The sequence below is a fragment of the Diplotaxodon limnothrissa genome, linkage group LG8, assembly GCF_057381915.1.
Source record: "Diplotaxodon limnothrissa isolate DT_005_m linkage group LG8, D_limnothrissa_male_GT1.1, whole genome shotgun sequence".
Taxonomy (NCBI): domain Eukaryota; kingdom Metazoa; phylum Chordata; class Actinopteri; order Cichliformes; family Cichlidae; genus Diplotaxodon; species Diplotaxodon limnothrissa.
This window is the reverse complement of record NC_140603.1, coordinates 18,993,898-19,019,274: the sequence shown is the minus strand read 5'-3', so window position 1 is coordinate 19,019,274 and position 25,377 is coordinate 18,993,898. Positions and strand designations below refer to the sequence as shown.

The 25,377-nt window shown below is 41.4% G+C and overlaps 1 protein-coding gene across 2 annotated transcripts in view; it reads left to right on the top strand.

Annotated features, from left to right (window-relative positions):
• Nucleotides 1–24,797, top strand: part of dnmbp (dynamin binding protein) — a 48,768-nt gene extending 23,971 nt beyond the window's left edge. Inside the window, exons 1-14 of one of the 2 annotated variants that reach the window (XM_085361429.1) lie at nucleotides 5,548–7,577; nucleotides 17,306–17,517; nucleotides 17,747–17,846; nucleotides 18,160–18,307; nucleotides 19,675–19,692; nucleotides 20,757–20,956; nucleotides 21,135–21,265; nucleotides 21,368–21,472; nucleotides 21,654–21,782; nucleotides 21,873–22,208; nucleotides 22,427–22,618; nucleotides 22,715–22,913; nucleotides 23,000–23,667; nucleotides 23,842–24,797. In XM_085361429.1, the coding sequence (XP_085217555.1) occupies nucleotides 5,831–7,577; nucleotides 17,306–17,517; nucleotides 17,747–17,846; nucleotides 18,160–18,307; nucleotides 19,675–19,692; nucleotides 20,757–20,956; nucleotides 21,135–21,265; nucleotides 21,368–21,472; nucleotides 21,654–21,782; nucleotides 21,873–22,208; nucleotides 22,427–22,618; nucleotides 22,715–22,913; nucleotides 23,000–23,667; nucleotides 23,842–24,027 (4,371 nt within the window). In that variant the 5' untranslated portion in view covers nucleotides 5,548–5,830 and the 3' untranslated portion in view covers nucleotides 24,028–24,797. Of the gene's footprint in view, nucleotides 1–5,547; nucleotides 7,578–17,305; nucleotides 17,518–17,746; nucleotides 17,847–18,159; nucleotides 18,308–19,674; nucleotides 19,693–20,756; nucleotides 20,957–21,134; nucleotides 21,266–21,367; nucleotides 21,473–21,653; nucleotides 21,783–21,872; nucleotides 22,209–22,426; nucleotides 22,619–22,714; nucleotides 22,914–22,999; nucleotides 23,668–23,841 lie in introns of those variants that run through there. The other variant, XM_085361428.1, reaches the window with a different exon arrangement.
• The last annotated feature ends 580 nt before the right edge of the window (nucleotides 24,798–25,377 follow it).

Sequence of the window (25,377 nt, the reverse complement as noted above, 5' to 3'; positions counted from 1 at the left end):
TTCCTCTTTGACCTGTTGTCCAAATCTCTGAGACACACACTTGTTTTCATATCTTAGTGAGGACATCTAATTGATATAACGCTTAAGCCCAACCTTAACACTTAGCCTAAACCTAACTACAACCTAACTGTAACCCTCACACTAAAAGCACATTTTGAGTCTCAAACTAGTGGGAACAGGCATTTTGTCCCCATAAGGGACCGTCGCTCCCCACAAGTGTAGTAGCATTCCAATCTTTGGTCCTCACAAAGATATCTAAACATGGTGCACACACACACACAGACAGACACACACACACAGACACAAGACAAATATAAACATTTTAAGCCAAACATCCCTATTTACTGTCTGCAGTCATCAACGGAAGGGGAACTGTATATTTAAATTAAGGATTATCATAACTGTCTGTCTGTCTGTGGTGTGTATGTACATGTCGGGGGGGGGGTTGCTTTCCCTCCGTACAGTGCTAATGATAAAACTACAGCGAATGTGGCAGAACCACTGTGGAGCGCCTTTACAGTGAGGTTTTTATTGCTGTTCACAGTTTTTGTATCTCGTTTGCTGTCAGTGATTTCCATAACTAAGTGTAAGAGTATCTTAAAAACGTAATTATTTGATTGGTAAATAACATGAAATTAAATGATCTTCGTCCAGAGTTGTAGATAAAATAAACCAGCAGTTGATAGATCACTGTCATTCAGAGCTATAGGGCTTTCATTGCTTGCTGCCGTCCGGGCGCACTGTGCTGTCTTTGGTAGCCCAACATTTTTTCACATAGATATGAATTGCATTCCTGCACATAGTGAAAGGGTTAGCAGTGCCACATAAGTGGCTTTCGTACTCACTCCAAGTTTCTCCCTCTGGACCTTTTCCCCTGTTTCCCCCCTCCATCGTCGCTTCCTTTCCAAGATGAGTAAAGATCCCGGGGGAACTGAATGGGATTTGGGGAATTTTGTAATAGCATAAAGTGGAGACGGAGCATGGCCCACTCTAGAGTGGGAACCAAAGTGTGGTTGTGGCGAGCTGTGACATGGCCCGTGGCACAGCTCTCCTCACTGTTTGGACTCAGAAAGCAACGGCACACAGAATGGCAGGTGAGACTGAATTCTATGGGGATGTAAGAGATGTGGTTATTAGATATTTACCAGTCTGTGTTGTATTGACTGAGTAATTTATTTTGGTTTGGACGTAAGCTGCACAACCAAAGTTACGGTCCCTGTGGGTTATAGCAGTATAGGAGTTGAAGGTTTAGTGCTACTCTGAAAATATTAAAAATATTCACTTATAACAAAATATTACGTTATAAAATATTTTTCCTATCATAGCTACCACTTCTCAAGTTTTATATGGCTATTAAGGTAAATCCTGCATCATTGTAATAAATGATTTTGAGGTATTTTCCCAGCAGATAATGTCTTTAAACTTCTATATGATAAGGAGTTATATTATGCCAATATTTATCTACATCAGATAATTATGTCTGATATTATTTATGCCCTGAAACCATCTAGCAATGGGCTAAAATGTCCCATTTTTAGCATTTATACCCTTATAACTCTTATGAAGCATTGTATGATTTTAATTTCATGACAGAAGAGTAATTTATATCCACAAAGCTTGATTTTATTATATATATATATGATGCACTGTGCAAGTCTTGAGCCACCCCTCATTTCTTTATCATTTGCTTCTGTTGAACCAGCCTTGATTTTTGCTAAAATGATTTGGAGCAATATTTCTCTAGGATCTTTGGAGGTCATTCAAATTTTTCCGTGGACATTGAAAATGAGGGAAAAGGCAGCCAATCTAGTCCTTGCACCTGACCATTTTCAGAGGATTTTATTGCAGATAAATCACTTCATAATGACCTAAAGATCATTCAAACATAAACAAGACACCTAAGGAACCAGTGTTTCTAGACATAAATTCGACCTTTAGGCACTTTGTACTAGCAGCCTGTTGCAAAAACACAGAATTTTCTTTAGTGGAATTTCGAGTCAAATTTATGTGTAGTTTTCACTTTATTGCGTCACTACACATCCAAGTGCTTTACACAGGGATAGGAAGAGGAACACAAAGAGACATTTATAACATCTAAAATATATATCCTTGCTTGTCAAGCATGCGATGCATGCCTAAACAATCATGATAGAAATATAACAATACTTAGAAGTGGAAAACCACTATAAACTTGGTAAAAGCAAAACAACTGTAAAACTATGGGAGGAACCAATCCTCAGCTGCTTTACTGTCCACCGTAAATGAGTAATCTTTAGATAACATGCTGGCATTGGAACAGCCTATTAGAGAAAGACAAACTGTCTACAGATGAATAGTATCTGAAAGCCACGTACTTAAGAAATATAAAGATGGATGACTTTTATCGATAGAATTGTACAAACTCAGATTTTTTTGTCTTATATGCTTGTTTACATGCATGTTTCTGTAAATTGAATCACGTATTTTTTCCACGTTCCCAGTAAAATAAAAAGAAATAAGAGATGTCTTTTTTCCCCAGGACCTTTTCACAGTAGTGCATTTTGATGTCACCATCTGAGAATGGATTAAAATGACATTTTTATAGTAGCGAAGCTAAAAAAAAGGACACTTAAAAAATCTGATCCCTATTTTTCTTCTGTTTGTATAAACAGCACTGTTTATTACTTTTTTCATAGTGAGTAAGTATATCACTTTGTCAACAGTACAAGCAGACCAGATAACTGTAGTATGGGCATGTACTCGTTTAATTAATTAATACACTTTAAAATAGTTTTTTAGTCTTCATTAAGAAGCCTTAAATCCAATCACTCATAATGATTATATTTTATCAATCACTCTCCTGTGCTTTTGAATTCTTGGTCTTGGTGTTTGCTACTAAAACAATCAGCCTCAGGGCAGGAACAGGATCTGGTGGCTACAGGTTCCATTAAGGGTCATACAGCCACATATTTTCTGTTTCCTTACAACACTGCAGGAATTCTTTCACCCTCCATTCACAGCAATAAATCAGATATTCGGTCTCCTTTTTCCTTTGGTATTTGCTGAAGAGGAAAACAGTGTTTGACATGATAATCAAAGCATTGCAAAGAAAAGCTTTTAGTCTACAGTGTAGGTACAACATTACATTTGTCTTTGTTATTCCCATTTAATGCTTGGATAAAGGTGTGCACATATCAGGAATTCTTTCAGGATCTTTGTAGCAAAAAAACTCGTTTGTCATCCTGATGCTATGTGTCTGTATAGACACACGCGCCACTTAGGAATGAATGCTTTTACAGGGTGTGTTTATAAGTGTGACGTCAAAAAGACAATAGAAGCTTATTGTGACAAGGCAGGGAGTAACTTCAACACTGCTCCGCCTTTTATTTACTTTCCTGAGGCCACTTCAAACCCATAAACAGGGATAATATTTTTGAACACATGCTACATTAATCAGGGTTTATTAATAAGTTTTAAATGCTAAACACGTCCCTTTTGGGGTGAAATGTTAAACGATATTCCTCCCACTGAAAATGCTACATCCAGATGAACAGCATCAATGTTTTGGGAACAGCGTGTTATAAAAAGAGGAGAAAAATGCATTTAAGTATTGTTTGTATGGCTCAAACCTATAGCTGATGATGCATGTCACAATATGGCTTATTGAGGTTCATCATATAATCTCGATATGATTTCTTTCATGTGCAGTTAGTATGAGTTTGTGGATATTGTAGGACAAAAATGTTTTATGTGATACGACTGTGCCAAAAGCTAATGTTTTGATCTTTTTGTCCAACTAGTACCATATGTTCTATATGCTATAGTAATTATGTGACAAAGCCTGTTTAAAAAAGCCTTTAAAAAGTGCTTGGTGGCAGTAAACAGTGCTCCCTTTCTTACAGACAAGTGCAGGGTTTTCTTTTCTCTTTAAGCTCTTTGACCTTGAGTACCTTTTAATTAAAACGCCTCCCTTCAACTTTCACGACACCACAGCCCGATCCTGATCTGTTTGTCACGGTTTGCAGTATCCGTGTCAGATTCAGGTTTCCCTCAGTTGGCCCACTATGAGAAAGTAGAAAGGCTTAATATATGACCTTATTTCTGGATGTTGCTTTTGCAAGAAATCTAATTATTAATCAAGTCCCGCACATGCACGTAAGCGGACACAGCCACAGAGAGGAATGCTGTATTTGACATTCCTGCAGCCAAGCACACAAACACAGTTTCGGTCGTGTTCTGCTATTGAAAGCTGAGATGTTGAAAACTGATAATTAAACAAGTCTGATGTAAGAAAAGAACAATGTCTAAGTAGGATTTCTATACTCAGTCCTACCTTGTGAAACTGAGGATTGACGGATGAGTTGCTAAATCATGGATATTAAATACTTACAGTAATCAAGACTAAAAACAGCTGTATTTTGTAATGTATTCACAGACTCTGAAGTCTGTTTTAGCTGCATCTGTGCTTGTGTTTCATTTTGACTTTTCTTCTCTGAATTTAACATTCGTAAAGCCTTTTATTGAGACATAAGCTCTGGTTTTATAAACTAGCCTGGTTTTATTTGCCCTGTAATTCCTAAACTAGGTATTCAGTGAACCAACCAATTATGTTTTAGATTAAAACTAGTTCATGTCTATGTTTCCGTGTGTATCACATAAACATTTAAACATTTTAGTTTAAGCAGGTCCCTTTAAACCTGTCCCTTTGGAACTGATGGAGATTAAGGGAGGCGATCTTATACTCCCGCTTTATGAATAGCCCAGTTTTTTTCTCACACTCAAAGGATCGTGTCTCTTCTGAGAGCGGGGACAGTCTCCAACAATAGTTCATTGTACTCACCAGCAGCTACGTTTTCACTAGCTGCTCTGGCTTGATCAGGCTGCATATGCTTTCAAAGACGTTCCCTCTCCACACTCGGTGAATAAATACAGATACTTTACTTGTTTGCTGCTTCACACTCATCTTTTAATCATTTATACATTTAAAAGCGAAATTCTTTCCAACGACATCACGTGGCAGTCTTTGTGCCTTAGTGGTTGCACTTTCATGATATGCAGGGGCAAAGTCAAACTGTAAGGATGAAGTTAGTTCAAGGTTAACTCATTCACTGCCATTGACGTCTATAGCCGTCAATTGCAGTGAATGAGTCAATGGGTTTAACTCATTCACTGCCAATGGCTGGCAGTGAATGAGTTAAAGATAACACCAGAAAGTTACAATAGCAATACTAAAGCTGGTTGTACACGCAGCCGAAAGTGAGTTAGGTCAGTGATGTGGTGGGAATTGCACTGAAGCCCACCGGAAAGAACAAAAACAAAGAAAACAGGATACAAGAAAAGACAGGATTGTTCATGCGATGGGTGGGGTGGGGGGTGGGGGTGGGGGGCATGCAAAGGCAGACTGTGAAGTTTGTCCTCATCTACCTTCAAAGAAAATCTCCAGACAGGCTGTTTTCCTGCAAACACAGCTACTAACCAGTTTAAACAATGGGAGGAGCTGTTGGGCTAAGCTTCCACTCATGTGACTCTACTGAATCATTAACCCAAGGAGGCCACTCCTTCCCTTCAATAACCCTACCCCTCCTCTCCTTCCATGATTCGCTGAGGTGGCTACGGGGAGGACTGTTTCAGTTGCGCTGAGGGTTGGGGAGGTGCTTTGGCCAGGCAGTCCTGCGGAGGCAGTGGAGAGGAGGCAGAAAGAACAAGTGGAGAGTTACAGACAATATGTCAGGCAGGTGGAGTCTCCCACAGCGCTTTGTTATGGAATGCAGGACTTTGGAAATAGATTTTAAGCCACGTTGAGCAAGAAACTGTATCAGCTCCAGGCAGGCTGATTTAAACAGCAGGAGGCATGAAGAGCCCCGCAGTTTATGGCAACCCAGTCATGTTTGGTCCAGTGGATTGGAATCATCCAGGTGGTGCTCCAATGAGGAGAGGAAAAAGCGTGGAGGAGCTGGGGGACGCTGACTTGGCAAAAGAGAGGGAAAGGATTGCCCATCTGCAACATTTACAACAACTGCAGCTACAGCAGCAACAGGTTGGATATCCAGGGTATGGAGTCGTTCCTCCTGGCACTCCTCAGGGACCAGTCTTATTAGCGCATCCCGGTGACCCACTTCCAGCTCCACCTATGCCAGTACATGGTGGCCCAATGGTGCCAGCTGGCCCAATGGTGCCAGCTGGCCCAATGGTGCCCGTTGGCCCAATGGTACCCGTTGGCCCGATACAGCCTCCTATGCATGTACCACCTCCGTGGCAAGTGCAGTACCAAGCCCAAGTTACACAGGGCAACGTCATCCACCAACAGAGCTGGGAGTATGAAGACCGTCATAGGGCAGCTTTCATGGATACAAGGCCTCAAGGCCAGGACGTTTACTTTCACCCTCGTTCAGAAGATGGTCACCTAAACTTGAGGATATCAGAATGGAAAGGCAAACATTGTTTTTATCAGGGTCCTGAAGATTACAGCCACCAGGGCTACAACAGAGTGCCACAAGAACAAGGAACTCATGATTTCAGAACTCAAGAAGGTTATAGTACACTGGACAAGGACAGAAGGAGAGATGGCAGGGTAAGAGAAAGTGACTCTGAACGTTATGACCATCGTAGTCACAGTGACATGGAGGAGTATGAGTACAATGACAAATACAGGCACAGGGATTATTATGAAAGGAAATACAATGAGCGTTACGAAGACAAGGAAAAGAAATACTATGAAAGCCGGAAACACCGTAGACATGATCTCAGAGAGCATGAAAGTTACAACAGTGAGCTTGAAGACTACCATGATCATAAAAACACTTATTCACACAGAGACAATTACAGGGACCGTGAATACTACAGTGACCCTGACAGGGATTATTATGACTCGAAAGACAGGCATCGCTCCAGAGACGAGGACTCTCACCATCGTCGAGATGAGGACCGCTACTATGATGAGCGAAAACAGAAGGACTATCACTACGATCGGCGTGCCGACCATCACTATGACCGCAGAGAAGATAACAGGGACGCTCACCGAAGAGCTGACGAACGGTACACCAGTAGAGGAAGACACCAGTATGACTCTGAAGTTGATGGACGCTGGAATTATAAAGAGAGGGACCGGTATTACAGATACAAGGACGCAGGAGATGACTGGAGAGATGATCAGTACGACCACAGACAGAACTACAAAACAAGGGAACACCTTGACCTGAGGGCTGCGGGCCACTATGACCACTACGACCGTGAGGATGATGGCCGATACTCTAAGGAAGAGTATCGAGACAAGTATCGAGACCGATACCGAGATTTGCGTTCACTGTCTATAGATTCACAATATGAGGAATACCCTACAAAAGATCGCAAGACTGAGGAGTGGGTTGAGCAGCAGAACCAAACATTGGCCCTCGGTGAAATACAACCATTTGAGGATCCTGTTGTGCACAGTGATGAGCAGGAGAAGGGATATGAGTCAAGCGGGGGGAGCGCAAGTTCAAAAATGGGCCGGAAGCCTGTTTATGTGGGCTCACTGGATCGTAACAGCATCTACAGGAAGACTGCTCCAAGCTCACTGCAACAGTCCCAGTATGCCACCACCAGGAAAAAAAAGCAAGGTAAACAAAAAGATACTGTCACATGAAAGAAGGTGCTTCCCATATTTGCACAAGTCAGGTCACTTGATCAGTTGTAATTCTGGTGAACATCACTCTATAGGCCATGAAGGCCTCAGTCACAGTTATTGTGGGTAAAACAGGCTTAAGAGGTTGACAGTCCTCACTTGTCATTTGTGACCTCTAGAGGTGCTTTTCTAATCAATGTTGGGGGGCCTCAGAGTGCTGACTAGTCACACTCACCTCCTACCTCATTTAAGAGTGAGTGCTGAAAGTGGTGTGTGTGTCTCAGTATCACCTATCTCAGATGAAAGTGAGCTGTCATGTTTTTGTAGTCATAAGAAACTGCAGAACGGGTTTTGTAGGTTCTTTACTTGGCTCTTGTTGGCTCTCCTCATTTGTGTTTCCTGTTTGTGTTCATGCTCTCCACTCACTGATGGTGTGCACACGTAACTCGTCTGCTCAGTTCTTGCATGACTGAAAGGTCAAGATTTTGTCGACTTAATTGTTTTAATGAGCCTGGCTTACAGTTAATTCCCCACTTAAAAAGGTTGTTGCCTAAAGTGGCTCTGATTCTGACAGAATTTGTTCTGTTTTGTACAAAAATCTTTTCTAAATTTATACATATACAGTTTTGGGCAGAAGTTCACCTACACTTATCGTTCTTTTAATATTATTTTTGAACTGTTCTTTTTCCAAGGTGGTAATGGTGGTAATGACTAAAAGACAAGAAATTAAATTACATTTAAAGCCAGGAAGTCAACCAATTTAAATGAACTTCCATTTCTGCTAAGTTAACTTAACCAAAAATTAGTCGAGGTATGTGTGTATATATATGAGCCATATATATGAGCCTGTATGTATATCTTTGAAAAACAGTTAATTAAATTAACAGTAATTAATATTGAAAAGCCTAAATTTACCATGACATTCTCATGACTCTATGTAAACTTCCTACCATAATTTTACATTTGAGCCAAATGCAACAAAAAACAAAATCACTCAAAAATTGTTTTTGAGTGAACAATAGAGCAGCTTTTATAACTGGATAGTATTTGTAAATGGTCACGATACCTGAGTTTTAGTAAAAGAAGGAAAACAATATCAATCATTAAAAACAATATTGGCATTTCAAGAACCTCATTTTGGGGTTATAAAGAAGGGTTAACCCCCTTAAAATTAATTCTCTTACATGTATAAAATTCAGTACCTGAATGAATGAAAGATGAATCTTTGCATTAAAAGTATTGACTCTAAAAACTCATAGTATACATTAGTTAATGGGAATGGTCACGTACATTTTTAATGACTAAAAGACAAGAATTCAACACACAAATTTCTTTGGCTACTTTGTTACTAAGTTATTAATATTAAGTTCCAAAAACTACATAAAACTTGGATGTGTGGGATTCTTTTGTGGGGGTTTTTCATGGTAAATGTAAGTGAGGGAGAGCACTACTTTGACTCACTTTGTTTTGTCTGAGATGAAGCAGGTGGCGCCCCATGACCCCTCCCCCAGTCACCTAGAAACACTCACACTCAGACACACAGAGTCCACATCAGCCCCCACCGCACATTTCGGCAGTCCAAGTATTAATCCCTAGCGTCAGCATGGTGAGTGGATGGCGGGGGTCTGTCTGGTGCCAGGCAGTGGCCGGCACTGCCCTGACTCCTTCTCTGCAGGACTAGACTGATACTCTGAGTTCATGCGTGCATGTGTGTGCGTGCATGTGTGCTAGAAAGACCCTGGAGGCTTATTAAAGAAATAATTGCATTTTTGAAAACACACACGCGCACCACTTGCCTCAGCAGTGTCATCCGTTAATCTTGTTACACTGTTTCAGCCCTGTCAGGGGTTTGTCCTGAGTAAAGCATTTGATTGAAGGGCTAAAAACATTAGTCCATCTCCTTTACTGGGCTTACGCTGTGACATTGAGGTGTTGGTTAAGGCTTTTTGAGATGAACCTTACACATAGACAAGAGCTTCTATTCTTTGTAGTCCAGCATTATTAAACAGCTTCCTAAAAAAACAAAAAAAACAACCCTATTGAGTTGAACTATAAAAATTACAAAATGAAAAATTAGCTTGTTTTTTTTTTGTCCGTGATTGCTTCTGTTACAGGCTTCCTTACTTTAAATAGGAGGGTAAAACAACTGGCAAAATTATTCTTGAAGGAAGACATATCTTAACAGTTGAGCCAATTTAATGCACAAACGAGCCTAATGAAGCAATTAAATTGTAGTGGTGGCTTTATGATCCCATTTTTGAACTTCTAACAAATATAATCTGCTGTATACGCAGTTTTTTATTGCCTGTGTGTGAGTAATGTGTCGTCATCCATCTATGATCTGGCAACATATGCTGTGTTGTCCACTGTAATCCTTGAACAGTCTCTGCTATTGGTGGGCAGTGGGGAGGGAGCTCGGGTAGGGGAGCAAGGAGTTAAGACAGGAAATCTCACATCGTCTGACAGCTATGCTGTAAAGACGTCTTATCTCAATGCTGGCAAGCAAAAAAAAAAAAGTCAGTCGGCAAAAAATTAAGTCAGCTTACTCAAGTGTGCATGAGTCACCAGTAACCACGCTCGTATGGTGTGTCCATTTTTATACTTGGTCCATCCTGGCGTCTTAAAGATTTTGTTTTTGAATTATGTCATCGGGCTTTCTTAAACCATTTGATAATCATGCTAGTTTCATCTAGATTTTGTGATAGTTTAGCTTTTCCATCTCATCTGAAGCCATTTTTCATTTACATAGCTTTTTATCCACTACTATGAAAATGCTAAGCGATGTATTATTTAAGGTGTTTTATTTCGAATTTTAAATGTACCAACTTTTCCAAAGAGTTTGAAAGATTGATGGTGCCACAGCAACTACAGCATTCAGATCTCTACGTGCTTTATTTTGGTGTTAGATGACACTGCTGGTACCTGCATGAATCAAGACGGATGTTATCTGTTTATTTGACGTCACACTGTGGGAAAAGATGCAGCATATTTGTTTTTGACCTGGTGGACTTCCCACTTTTAGGACTAGTTGTCCTCCTGACAAGTACAAGTTTATTCATCAGGCTTATATAGTTGTCAGTCTTCACGTAGATGCAAATTCCAGATATTTAATTCATTCACCAAAGACATTACTTAAATATTTTATGTTGCAACATTGGCTGTATTTTCAAGACTTCGTCTGTGGCATTATGTCTTAATGTTTTTGGTTGAATGTGTGCATATGTGTTGGAGTTGTGGAGGGCACTTCTTGTAATTTTGAACAAACAGCCATTTGGACTCAAGGATGGTAGTCCGAGGTCAAGTTTATTGTGATGCAACATAATGAAAAATGTCATTCATATGAGTACAATCTCTCTTTTTGGACTCAAGAATGAAGCTTTTTGAATCTGGCCATCTTCATGATATATATCATGAGTTTTGTCAGACTTGGACATTAATCTGGATGTTAACCTGTTAACCGCACAGCAAGAAGGTCCTGAGTTCAATTCCATCATCAGGCCGGGGTCTTTCTGTGTGGAGTGTGCATGTTTTATGATAGCTGGGATAGGCTCCCGGGACCCTGAAAAGGAGAAGCGGATGGATGGAGCTCAAAACTATTATGACTACCTGAAGCGTACAAGCTTAGCTGCTCTTTAGGAAGCATGAAGATTACTATCTGCAGCGTTTAGACATTCATTGCAAGTGTACAACATATTTTTCTTTAGCTGTGGGAAAACCGACGATGCCCCAAGCAAGGTCTTTGTTATTACATGTCTAAAAATTAGCAAAGGGATAAACCCACAGGTTTCGTCATCCCAAACTCTGAAAACCGTTCTCACACTCTGATCACACTGCATTTATTTTCCCATGAAGAGCACTAGTTCTTGGGCCATAGCTCTCAAAGTATACATGAGTGTGAAAATATAGCATAATGGGTTTTTTTTTTTAATGCATTTGCATGCATGAGCAGGTGACTGTGAAGCCCAAAAAGACTCATTGTCTTCTTCCTTTCAGTAAGGCTGAAGACTGTACTGCATTTGTGGTTGAATAGATCCCCACTTAATGCTTTTACTTCCTGCACATTTGCAAAACTCAAGTTCTCTTGAAGTAATTGCATATTGTTCCTTACAAAAATCAGGGGAGCTGAGAAACTTAAAAGAAACGAGGGATCAGACTCTTGGCCCTATTTGGTATACATTGTACCAGCTTTTTTTTTTATTTCAGTATGTTAATTAAACTGTAGCCTCATGTTGTTTAATTACCCCATGAGCTAGAGAAATGCTGTAGCTGTTCGTACACTTGGTCCTTTTTGTTAACAAGTTGGGTTATATCACTCGGCGTCCAAGAACGAGCAATAAGGACAGAATTAAATCCCGTATCAGCACACGGCCTGCTTTTCTTATATGAGATTTGAAGCCAGCCGTGGTAGACAGGTTGCTGTGAGAGTTTTCCAGGAGCAGGAATGTGACCCTTCTGACATTTGAACCTAAAAAAGATAAACAGGATGGTATGTCACTGAGTAAACTCCTTTTTTTCCTCTCCATTTTTAACTGACCTTCTACCTGGGACAACAGCTGGTCATACGCAACGTGTGAAAATCTAGCATATTGGCTTTTCTTGTGCATTTGCATGCATGAGCAGGTCGTTGTTTTGAATAGTTGCACAACTCGGACTAATAAAGAAAACCCTAATCTTTTTCAGTAAGCTGTGTGCTGTCTCAATGAAGGTCTGAGAAAAATTGAAGAAGTTGACACAAACCGGTGTCACCTCTTTTTTTTTATTGCATCCAGTAATCACAAGTCAAGGCTTGTGAAGTTTAAAAGCTGTTGCAAGTGTTGGCATTTTATAGTGAGCTTGTGCTCAAGCAGCTGCATGTCCCATCACACACTCGCAGACTTGCCCGTGTGAGCATTCGAGTAAAAAAGCACTGCCGCCTTTTTAAAACTTTGTTTGATATGAGGAAGGGGGGGAGCCCCTGCTATTCTTGTTGCTATGGCAACCGTGCACTGCGTGGTGAACTTTGAAGCACAGCACACAGCACTGATTGTGTCTGACCTTAGAGCGGCCTGTGCAGGGCAAACTTTCGACTTTGCACAGCTATTAGTGCAGCAGAGAGCGAGACGAGTGTTCTTGGCTGTGTTTGTGAAACAAAGTCACACATCATAAACGCACAGAAGTTCTTAAAAGGAAAGAATTTCGTTGACTTTTATATAATCTATAAAATCCTCAAAGGGTAAAAACCAACCAAACATATACTTAAATGCAAGTTTAATAGAAAGATGATTTAGAGAGTAGATGCTTAATCTCAGCTTCCTAATTTTGATAAAATTCAGGCTGGCACAGGAGGACCCCAGAAAGATGTCAGCACATTGGGAAACGTGAACTAGATTAATCTCGGGAGTGGACTACACTTCCAGAAACTGGACTTCTCCCAATCTCTTTCACAACTGGTGCTGTAGCCACATGTGAGCTCATGTGGTGCAGTAAATCAAAAGTGTTTTTCCATCAAGAAAGCTGTGTGAAGAATCCAAGAAGTGGCATGGATTTTTTATTATTTATACAGCACATTTTATTACATTAAGGACACCTCATGTGCCTTACATGAGGTGAAATACATTTAGAATCACATATTTAGCGGAGATGCTTCTGTCTGCACTGTATTTGGGATCAAGAGGAAGTAATATATGAGAAGGAATTTGATTTTCCTCTATCAAAACAGCGTATTTGACATAAATTATTATTATTATTATTATTATTATTATTATTATTTTTATTTTTTTACCTGTATTTATATAGCGCTTTACTAGTCCCTAAGGACCCCAAAGCGCTTTACATATCCAGTCATCCACCCATTCATACACACATTCCCACATATAGACTTAAATAGCATCAGTACATTCAATAGAGAAATCAGCTTTTGCATTCGGCGTATAAGGTTGAGCATGACACAGTGACAGATGATTTTAGCCAAGATAGATCTGTGCTCACACAGCAGCTCATAGCAAACCTTTCCAAATCTGCACAACATAATGATCCCAAGCAGATTATATATTAATAGAGCCAAAATAAAAGTATACTTACAGCCATTCTGCGGCAAACAGTTAGTTTTCTAGGATAACACTGATGCACACTGTATGCAGCATGGATTTAGGTCAGAATTTAGTTAATGCAGGACACCTGAACAACAAGCAGGCACAGTCCAGCTCCGGGTTTTACCGTCCTCCCTGGTGTGTGCATGCTTGTGTGTAACGATGGTGGGCTCCCATCCTTTCTCATGGTAATTGGAGCTCTGGAATGGACCTGCACGTCCTCCACAAGCCTCGGGAGCTGGACTTCAGATTGACAATGGTCTATCTTAGAATGGATAGCATTGTTTGAAGCGCTATGCGTGAAGGGGCGTGTGCTTGTTTTTGGAGCGGTTTTGGAGGAAGTTGCACACAGCAGGTGGGTGAAGCCTCAACATCTTGTCTTCTCTCCCCTTTTTTTCCCCTTGGTAAAAACACCTTGCTTTGGAGAGACATAGGGAATATGTAAAGCTTCGATAAAGGGCTGTGAAATTAAATCTATTTCTTTTATGCATTTAATATTTAGCCTACTTGGGAATTTTCTCCAGTCAAATCTGTTTTTTGTGCATCCATAACCCAGGAATTCTGACAGAGTTGCTGTTTGTTTGTTCTGTCTGATATCTGAACTCATGGTGGCCCGTTCTAATGTATCAGCTGTGACTGTATCGCTCACATAACAAGTATGTGTGAGTCACCCCGGATGACAGAAGGTTGACAGCGAAGTTTAGCAAGAGCTGTGTCTGTCTTACATCACTTGATAGTGCTGCTGATTGACGTATACTCCCTGCTGAGGATTTGTGCTTTTATCTATAAGCTCAGTACTGAATGTGATTCATAAGGCGGAGGTTTGTCACTGAATTTCCATGAAAGTTTACTCAGTAAATCCCAGAACCATCCCAGCATGAAACTGAAGGAAAACTTTTTATTCTCAACCCTTCTCTCCACCTGTTCCAATTTCACCTGTTGAAGCCTGTTGATCACAAATAGTGACACCATGCCTTTGTGAGCCCTGACTGTGGAAATAACATTTAGTATCAGGATGTCATGGATTATTTATCATTTGTTGTCCTCAAAAGAAGCCCTGACCGGTTCTTGTCATGTTTTTACAGTCGTCTTTCTGTATATAGGACTTCTTTTTTATTAAAGGTGCAGAAATATGGCAGTTTTTGCTCCAAAATCAGCAGATTCTGAAGTATTTCTATAGGACATTTAGTAAAAAAGATTTATTTTTAATTATGTCCCATATTAGTTATCCTGGATAGGGCTTTAATAGGAAGTCTTTGTTTGTTTTTAATGTAACTGGGTCAGTGTTTGAATGTAATTCACAGAAACCCCCCTCCCAGTCTCCTAAACTTTAGCAGGCACTGTGTATTTTAAATGTTTACTGGTTAGCAATCAATGGTGTTTAAAATGAACAAAATTAGACCTTTTTATATTAAAAAGAACTAGTTTACAGAACTCATCTGGCTTCAGATCATTGAGAAAGCTCATTACTTATAACATTTACTGTTTGTGCTGAGGGATCGGCCTGATTATTGGCAGTAGTCACAGGTGTCTCATTCCATACAGAGATATGGAATTATTGTTGTAAGGGTGTTTCCTGTTGGCTGAGTTTACTGCTAAGTGACTTGTTCTCGACCTGTTTCTGGGCTCGTATTCGCAGCCATTAAAGCAGGCCTACAATAAACCCTCTTTGCATTATTTTACACAACAAAGAAAAATAAAATTCCACACAAGTGGGTCAAAATCCGGTCTGGCGGCCTCGCGAGTCAGAAGCGTACGGAAAAACATGTGAAGTGGAGCATGCGCCATCGCCGCGTTTGTGTGAGCGGGATCAAATGTGGGAATGAGCCGATTGCTTCCAATTAAAGCGGGAGCCTTTTGTTTTTCCTCTCCCGACTGTGTCACCGTGTGACTTTCAAAAACTAATTGGTGAACTACTTTCTCGTGGGTGGGGAGACACATGGGTGTGAGTGGTGAGAAAAGCTCCTTTGAGTTGAGCTTTAGCCCCGTCACGTGAGGAGAGTGAGGAGGAGGGCGAGGAATGCGCACACAAACACACACTGCAGTTACAAAGTGTGGATTCATCCAGTTTTTGTTGGGCTTTTTTGTTTGTTTTTTTAAAAGGTTTTCTAGAGTCTTTAAATTCGTCTTCAACACTAACATGAAGCTAGTTTAGATATTCTAGTCCCGTTAGGGATGTGACGCAAGGCTGTGACTTTGTTGTGGTCTGAATGTGTGTTTGTGTGGCGTACTGCTGCACTGGGGAACATGAGGGTAAGCAGAGTTAACTTCATTAGCCTCCGACAGCATCTGTCAGTGGAGGCAGGGTGACGTCACCCCGTCGGTCGGTCCAACACGCCACACGCTGGATCTACTCAGTGTTTCCTCTTCTTGAGCCAATACCTAGAGGGGAGAGTAAAACTAAAGTCCCAGCAGGGTCAACGGATAGTACAGAAGAGAGAGAAACAGTGAGATTTTGGTAAATGGCCTGTACTTATATAGCACTTTACTAGTCCCTAAGGACCCCAAAGCGCTTTACACAACCAGTCATCCACCCATTCACACACTGGTGATGGCAAGCTACATTGTAGCCACAGCCACCCTGGGGCGCACTGACAGAGGCGAGGCTGCCGGACACTGGCGCCACCGGGCCCTCTGACCACCACCAGTAGGCAACGGGTGAAGTGTCTTGCCCAAGGACACAACGACCGAGACTGTCCAAGCCGGGGCTCGAACCGGCAACCTTCCGATTACAAGGCGAACTCCCAACTCTTGAGCCACGATCGCCACGATTTTATGAGTTATGGTTCAATTAAAACCAAAAAGATGGAACAAATAAATCTTTATGTGCATTTGCACTAATGTAAACATCTAATATGTAATATATGCCTTAATTTGATGCTGTTTAATCGTTTTATTTGCCACACTGCAAACAGGAATATTTGCATCCCTTACTGTTCTAATATCAGATGATACATTAATGGCTAAATTGTTTAAATGCATGATGAATAATTTCGGTGCTCATACACTAACACTTTTTTTTCTCTAAGTGGACCTTGGACTTGCAGCGTCGTTTATTTTTTGCTTTGTGGTATTGAAGGATTTGCATGTGTGTTCCACCTGCAGTGGGTTCAGCGTACATGTGTGACACAGATGGATCCCGTTCTCATCACCCACCAGTTCTGTTATCTTTTCATCCTCTCTTCCCCTCTCTAACTGTCTCATCTTTAAAGTCCATAGAGCCTGTGTGTCTGTAGTTGCTGTTGCAAGCTATTGTCCTGCACACAAAAGGCCCGAGTCCACTCCAGTTTTATGTCCATTCATAAAAAGCAGCGGCGCGTAAACAAGGCTTTCCCTCCAGTTCAGGGCTCCCGAAGAGATCAGGCCTCCGTGAGCGATAGCGGAGACATTGATCAAAAGCTAGGCAACGAAGAGCAGCGGGCAGACCGGGTGGCTGGGCAAGAGCGTGTTTGGTTACAAATGAGAGGAGACGTGGGATGGGAAACTTCTTCTCTTGACTCTGCTTACTGTCACCTTGGCGAGAGCAGCAAGTGATAAACTAGAGAGGAAATTCACCTCTTAACAAAAAACTGCAAGAACTAGATTTTAAACAGTTATTCTGACAAAAATGTAAAACACTGATGTAAAATGTTCGAACGCTTTCCTGTTTTTGCAGAGATGACGCTTTTGCCGTCTGAACCTAAAACTCTGGAGTCCGCCCCCGTCTCCGCGACGCCCAGTGCCAGCACGGGGTCTGAGGATCCAGAGACCAGGATGCTAGAAAAGAGGTCAAAGGTCATCGAGGAGCTGCTGCAGACAGAGATGGACTACATCAAAGATCTTCAAATGTGTGTCGAGGAGATCATTGAGCCTCTGCAGCAGAAGCAGGTAAAAGGATGATAAACATTGTGTTTCCAGCCACGTTAGGAAAAAAAGGGAGTTTAGCAAATACAAGATAAAGCAGCTGTGTGTGGGACAGTTGGTGCAGAAGCATTGGAAAATTTGACAAATGGATAAATACATACAGGAATAATGGCATATAGCTGATATGTGGCGCCATATTCAATTAAAAAACCAATAATTTTTGCTTATTTTAACACGTTCTGTCTTCCCAAAGGTGAAGAATGTGGATTACGAGGGGCTCTTTGGCAACATCAGCTCAGTGATTGACCTGTCACAGCGGCTGTTGAATTCACTGCACGAGACTGACTCCATAGGTAAACAGCCTGATATTTAAGAAAAGCAATACTTCTTTTCCATGTTATGCTTTGTACTTTTCTGCTTTAGTTCATCCAAATCTGTCACCTAGTTGAATTTTACTGACCGAATGAGCCTCTGAATACACTTAAAAATCAATCTGCCATCAAGGAGGTCATCTGTGAATGTGCGCGTGCGATTTTTAAGAAGAATTATGTTTTTTACAGGAAATCTTTGTGTATTTAATTTTTTTTCTTTTAATGAATGGACCTCTTCCTGCACACTTTGCTTTTTATAATGAACACGTTGCATTTCTGTACCATTCCCTCTCAGGTAAGGTATTCCTGGACTTCAAGGTAGAATTGGAGGAGGTTTACAAGCTCTACTGCCAAAATCACGATGATGCCATCTCTTTGCTGGAGACCTACGAGAAAGATGACAGCATCCAACACCACGTGTTGGAGTGTCTAAAGAGACTGAGGTGAGTCTCTCACACACACACACACACACACACACACACACACACACACACACAAAGCACCCTTTAAAGGTTTGCTCTTTAAGTTGAGATTTCAGCCATGTTTGCATGGGAGTGACTGAAAACATGCATGCTGTGTGAGCATGAAAACACAAAGGCAAGAGTGGGTTCAGTGGAACATTAACAGAGTGTTTGCCGAGCGAGTTCAAAAGGTGGAAAAATGATTAAAACATTTTCATAATGTCACTGGGTCATTGTACTTGGATTTAAATGAGTTTTATAGCTGAAAAGCTGAAGAAGAATACTAAATATACTATGTAATGAATTTTTGTATAGTGTACGTTGAGATTTTCCTGTTACTTCATAGCTTGTGGAAGCGATTTCTGAACTTTGAACTGCAGCGTGTAGGCGAGTTATGGAAGTGAAGTTCATTTTCTGGTACATCTGCAAACTAAACAGCTGTTTAATCAGTGAAGACGAGAGAGACGTCTCGTTTTTAGTCACTGCTGAAGGGAGTGTGCTCTGTATGTCTGTAGACTTGAGTTATGTGAAGCAGTTCAGAAATGTGTCCTACCTGGTCTCACCTGTCCAGTTTCAGCATAAGTGACTCAGATACTTGAGTTTACACTGGCGCGTTTCTGTTATGTGTGGTTATCGCTCTAAAGTTAAAGATAAACACGGGTTGTGTTAGGCCGGAAGATGTTAAAGGGGGGGAAAGGAGGCTGTGTTTAGAAAACAAAAGGAAAGAGGACATTGTACAGCTCAACTATGCTCGCTGCTAATTCCTTGTTGACAACAGGTTGCTAGTGTCCGTTTTTGGTAGCCTCCTCATGGTGTTAGCACTCTTTTTAAATATGTTGCAACATACAAGGCTTTGAAAAGGTCACGTGTGCTGGCCCGTTCCAGAAACTGCCAGTGGTTGTTGATTGCGCTGAAGTTTTACTGCCAGCCTGGGCATCCGTCCAGGTTTCAAAGAGAATCCACCAAACAAAACCATAACAACGGCGGGTGGAGCTGGCTTCAAAGTCTCATTCGTTTCGATTCGCCCTTTAGTTTTTAGTCAGATCGTAAGACAAAGTCAAAGAGAGCTTTATTGTCGTCTCAACCCTGTGGAAGTGAACAGAGACGAAACTATGGACGGTCCAGGGCCCATAGTGGGATTAAAAAGACATTATGCTTAAATGCCAGGATTTACAAATATAAGCTACAATATACCAAATATATGTATAATATGTATAGACCAGTATCCAAAATACAAAAGTGAACTCTATGGTTTAAGATTTTAACATTCCTGAAAGTTCAGGCTCAAGCTCACGGTGTAAACCTTGTTCCTGTCATTTCTCTATTTCTTCCCATTTATCCTTCAACAGGGCCATTTATCTCGAGTGGTAAGTCTCCATAACGAGTATTGTCATGATTTCCAGCATGAGAATCATTTTGACAGCATGACTGTCGCTAACTAACCTATTAAAAGTGATCCGTGTTTGTGCATGTGTGTGTTTTACAACGTGCGATGGCTAAAAAATGAGTGTGGAGGACTTTAAAACCATCTCTCCTTTTTAATTATTTCCATTTTCCTTTTCTGGATTTAGCTGGAAAATGGAAAATATTGCGTTGTTTGTGTTTTGCATGCGCATGTGTTTTGTTTACTGTTGCTATGCAGACAAATGTTTATTTCAGTGTCTTTTTTAATCCTCTTCTTTCCTGGTGGTTGGATGAAAGAGTTCGATTAAAAAATGAACTAATTGTGGAAGCTTGGCTCCACTACTGAAGACTTTGGGTTATTATCTCAAAATTTCAACTCCTATGCAAATTTCTGAGAAAATAACAAAATAACTTAAAAAAGTGAATTATTAGGTTGAAATTTTGAGATAACTTGAAATTTTAGGCTCTACCTGGTTAAAAAAAAGTATTTTCAGTGGTGGAAATAAACTTCTATGCTCATCTAATGCCATCTCCTGGACTAAAATTGCAGCATAGTCTTATATTTTTTGACAAAACACTTGAAGTATATTTATGGCCTGCTGGTCTGGACAGAATCAGGCTGTAATCAGTGTCATAAACTTGTGAAATTTGGTGAACCTCACCTATAAATTAAAGCTGATATTCAGAAAAATGTAGTTCCAGCTGAAAACAACCAAATTAAATGGTTATATTGTTTTCGCTGTCTTATTTCATTCATTCATTTTTACTTGTGTCAAACATTAGTCCTGTAGATTGCATTAAAGCTAAGTAATTTTTTTCCTCTGCCTCCCCTGCTATGATACCTGCCATCATCAGAGTCTATGTATATGTGGTGATGGTTCCACGTCATTGGATAGTGCTATCCACATGATCGCCATCATGCTGAGACATGTACATGGGAGGAAGCTGTGGCTTATGTGCTGAAGTGTAACATGTTCTCATTTTCCTCTTACCCAAATGCTGCTTGTTGTCTCTGCCCTCCTTTCAGGGGTAAAACGAATTACATCAACCTGGGCTCATTCTTGATTAAGCCGGTGCAGCGAGTGATGCGTTACCCGCTGCTGCTGACGGAGTTGCTCGGGGCCACCCCGGAGAGTCACCATGACCGGGCCCAGCTCACTAAGGCCGTGCAGGCCGTCAAGGACATCAATGTAAACATCAACGAGTACAAGCGCCGAAAAGATCTCGGTAAAGCATCCGGGTGTTAATTAAAATCCACATTTTGCCCTCGCGTATTTCCAGCAAGCTCAAAATGTAGTGACAGGTGTCAGTTTGTTTTGTCTGTGCTTGAGTTGTGCTTGTCGGGTTCTTAAATATGCGGTCAGGGCTGGTTTGACGGCTCAAGTTTTCCCTCTGCTGTCCACAGTGGTGAAGTACAGGAAAGGGGACGAAGACACGTTCATCGACAAGATCTCCAAGCTGAGCATGCACTCGATTATCAAGAAGTCGAACCGCGTCAGCAGCCACCTGAAGCAACTCACAGGAATTTCACCGCAGGTATATTTCCCGCCATCGGTGGAAGTGTTTGGAGAGAATGTTGCAGATGAAAGCGCGCTTGTCTGAAAAATGCTTGATCTGATGTTCTGTGTTTTTCCCCAGATTAAAGATGAAGCGTTTGATGAAGCTGAAAAAAGGTTCAGGCTGCAAGAGAGACTGATCAAGTCTTTCATCAGAGATATTTCCCTGTACCTGCAGCATATCAGGGTAGGAGTTCATTATCTTAATAGTAGCTGAAGCTTTTATTTATTTTGGCAGTCTTTAAAATGATTGGTAGTGCATAGTGTTTGACATATTACCTAAGACATTTTGATAGTAAAATTCAACTCCTGCATATCTTTTCTTTTCATATACTGTATAATAACTGTGAAAATGCACCTGTCATCAGGAATCAGCATCTGTGAAGGTCCTGGCAGCCATCAGTTTCTGTGACATCTACACGGAGCGCAGTGTGCTGGATCCCGACCGATTTCAGAGAGCTCACCGCTACATCAGCGACAAAAAGTTTACAGAATTTGTAAGTGCTCTTCTTCTCCTTACCGTTACTTACACTGTGAAAGCACAACCTCTGATGATCCCTTATCTGCCCGCATCATCTGTCGAGCAGAAGGAGCGCACAGAGGCCTTAGTCATCAACCCGCTCACCCAGCTCCTCCTCATGTTTGCCGGGCCCCACAAACTCATCCAGAAGCGCTTCGATAAGCTGCTGGACTACGACAACTGCAAGGAGCGCGCCGATCGCTTTAAAGACAGACGCACCCAGGAAGAGCTGCAGGTGACACGCAATACTTACGAAGCGCTCAACGCCCAACTTCTGGACGAGCTACCGAAGTTCCACGGCGTGGCAGAAGAGCTTTTTACAGGCTGCGTGAGGGCTTTCGCTCAAGCCCAGAAGGACTTCATGAAGACGACGCTGGGAGAGCTGAAGCCACTCCTACAGGTTGTGAGTGTTTGTTTATGACAGTGTGGGAGGAGCATAAATCTGACTTTTTCTTAATAAAAATACGTTTGGGTATCTTTAATGTAAAAATACTGTTTAAAAGATTTAGATGTAGGTGGCTGTGGCTCAGGACTATGATCAGGCCGTCTAAATGCAGTGTGAGTGTGTAATTATATATTTTTTTTTTAACTCTGATTTTTTTTCTTTACCTTTATGTCCAGTTTTCTAACAAAGTTGGCACGGGGAGCAACCTGATTTCACAGTTTCAAGAAGAGCACAGTCAAGTCCTCCAGCTTCTTCAGAGCTTTAGCTTCTGCCCAGAGAACCTGCCTCCGGCCTCCGCCGCCACAAAAAAGCCCTTTGAGAAGAAAACTCTGGAGAAGCAGACTTCTAAAAAGCAAGTCCAGGGACCTGTGAGTAGAATTGTGATGACATTTCATTTCTTATTCAAACAAAACAACAAAGGAGTTTTGCCAATGATCTAAACGAATGTCTTTGGCATCCTTTAGCCAAGCCACGTCCCGCAGACAGACGAGCACCGTGCAGAACTTCTGGTGCGCTTTGGCCCTGAGAAACTTTACCAGGCAGATAGGAATTTTAATGCTGCGCAGGATCTGGATGTCTCTATACAAGAGGGAGACCTTGTGGGTGTAATCAAACAGCAGGACCCCATGGGAAGCCAGAACCGCTGGCTAATTGATAATGGAGGTAGTGTTTATTTTTTGTCTACTTTAATTGATATACTCTTCAGCCAAATGTTGCAGCAATATAATCTTGATATTCTTGTTTTCCAGTCGGCACGGGTTTCGTATACAGCTCCTTCCTCAAACCCTACAATCCTCGAAGGAGCCATTCAGACGTCTCCATCGAGAGCCAGTCGTCCAATGAGTCGGGCTACGGTGGCTCCTCCCCTGTTTTCTCCCGCCAGAACAGCAACAGCACGCTGACCTTTAACCAGGAAACAGCCACTGTCAGCTTTACGCAATCCCAGAGCCATTCATCCCCACAGCCGTCGCGGGACTCTGCCTCATCTCGTAGGAGTCACCAGAAAGACGTACCGCACCCCGACTCTGCCAGTCAGAGCAACTCCATGAACTCTTCACCCCGAAACCCCTCAAACCGCAAGGAGTTTTCAGATCAAACGCACCGAAATACCTCCAGTCACAGAGACGTAGAGCCTTCTTACCGGCACTCGGGCAGTCACAGAGACTCGTACGACACGAGTTACGGAAGTTCAAGCGGACACAAGGAGATGTCGGACCTCTCTGAGACAGACTCTTATTCTTCGCAACGTGACAATCACTCGCAGCAGTATGGACACACAGACAAAAGCTACAGTTCATATCAGTGGAGAAACGGAGACAGCAGCAATCAGAAGAAACCTGTTTATTCCAGAGAGGAGTACATCGAGCCAGAGCCAGAGCCAGAACCAGAACAGGAGAGTGAAGTGGACGGACATCAGGTAAGATTTTATTTGCTCAAATGTCTCTATAAATGGATTTATGATGCCAAAAGAGTCAACTTCATTCAGGCGTTACTGGATGTGTAAATAAGCAAATATTCCAGTTGTATTGGAAAGATCTGCTCCCCCTAGTGACCAAAAACACTAAAGACATCTCTGACGTGTTCATTTCAGATCTACTATGCCCTCTACTCCTTCACCGCCCGTTGCGCCAATGAACTGAGCATCTCAGCCAATGAGCAACTGCGAATTCTCGACTTCAAGGACATGAACGGCAACAGCGAATGGTGGCTGGGGGAGGCGGGCGGTCGGCGAGGATATGTGCCTTCCAACTATATACGCAAATCTGAATATACATGAACAAATGTTGCGGGGGAGAAATGAGACTGAACTTTAAGAGGCATTAAGAAGGTTTAACTCTGTGAGCAAAGAGACAAGAAAGTGAAGTGTTGTCTGAGCAGTGCTGCAAACCGCCCCTGAAAGTCTATGTTTATAGACTTTTTCTTTTTTTATTATTATTATTTTTACTTGCTGAGAAACTGCACGCTCCCCAAGCCCCACTTAGTTTCCTGTGGGGGGAAAAAACCTGTGAATTGGAACAAACTTGCCATATTTCTTTTTTGGGGTTTCAGTTAAGAGAACAGTCTTTAGGATCAGCTCATTGGGAGATTGCAATGAAACTGTGAATGTTTTTGGTTCAGACTGACTCTTAAAGCATTGAGTGGTATGTGGACAGACTGACCTGACACTGTGTTAACTCCTTTTTTTCTTTTTTTTCCTGCATGTGGTTTGTTCCACCACTGTAGTGGTAACTATGAGATGAATTTATAACATTCAGTTGAATAATCAGTGTTTGAGGCAAAGTTTGAAGTGTCTGCAGAGCCATCGGCAGGATTTTGGGGTGTTGGACTGAAATCAACATTCGTCATATAGTTTACAAGCACTCCTTTTAACTTTTGGGTGAATTGACTCCCTGTAAACTGGTTCTTTAAGAGAACAGGGAGAGGGAGACTTGCAGTCTGATTGGACCCTTCTCTAAATGCTTCCCATGTATTTTATAGGATATATGATGCTGTATATTGAGATGGTATTGTACCCACTGTAAAGTGATCACTGAATAAAAAACAAACTAGCTGAAAAAACTGTTGACAGTGTTTGTTGGGTTTTTTTCTGCTCAGCTTAGGCATAGTGGGGTTAGTAAACAGTGGAGTTACAGTGTTGTAATCTGTGCTACGTTCCCACAGGCACACGAACACAACACACACAAAAACAGCACAGTTCAAAAATGTTTTTTTTATCCTTATAAAGCTATGGATGAGTCAAAATGAGTAAAATTCAGATCATCTCAAACTTTTTGACTAAACTAAATGAACTAATAATAAGAATAACTTTGATTTACCTCTTGGGATCAGTAATGTGTCTGACTTGGCTCATCTGCTAAATTAGTAAAGTTTAAGTTTAATAAAGTTTAATAAAATTGAAAAAACTAATGTAGAATTTGCAGTTGCAGGAGGAGGCTTCCATAGCATCTGAACTAGCTATTCTGAACTCTGTAAAACTTAAAGGACTGGTTTCCTTCTACTTCTGATAACTAAAATCAACAGAGATTTATATAAAGCAACAGTGACATGACATAAAATACAACTCTGGGGCCAGGATGAACCCCCATCAATCGGGTTTTGAACAGGAAATATGACATTTGAACTTGTC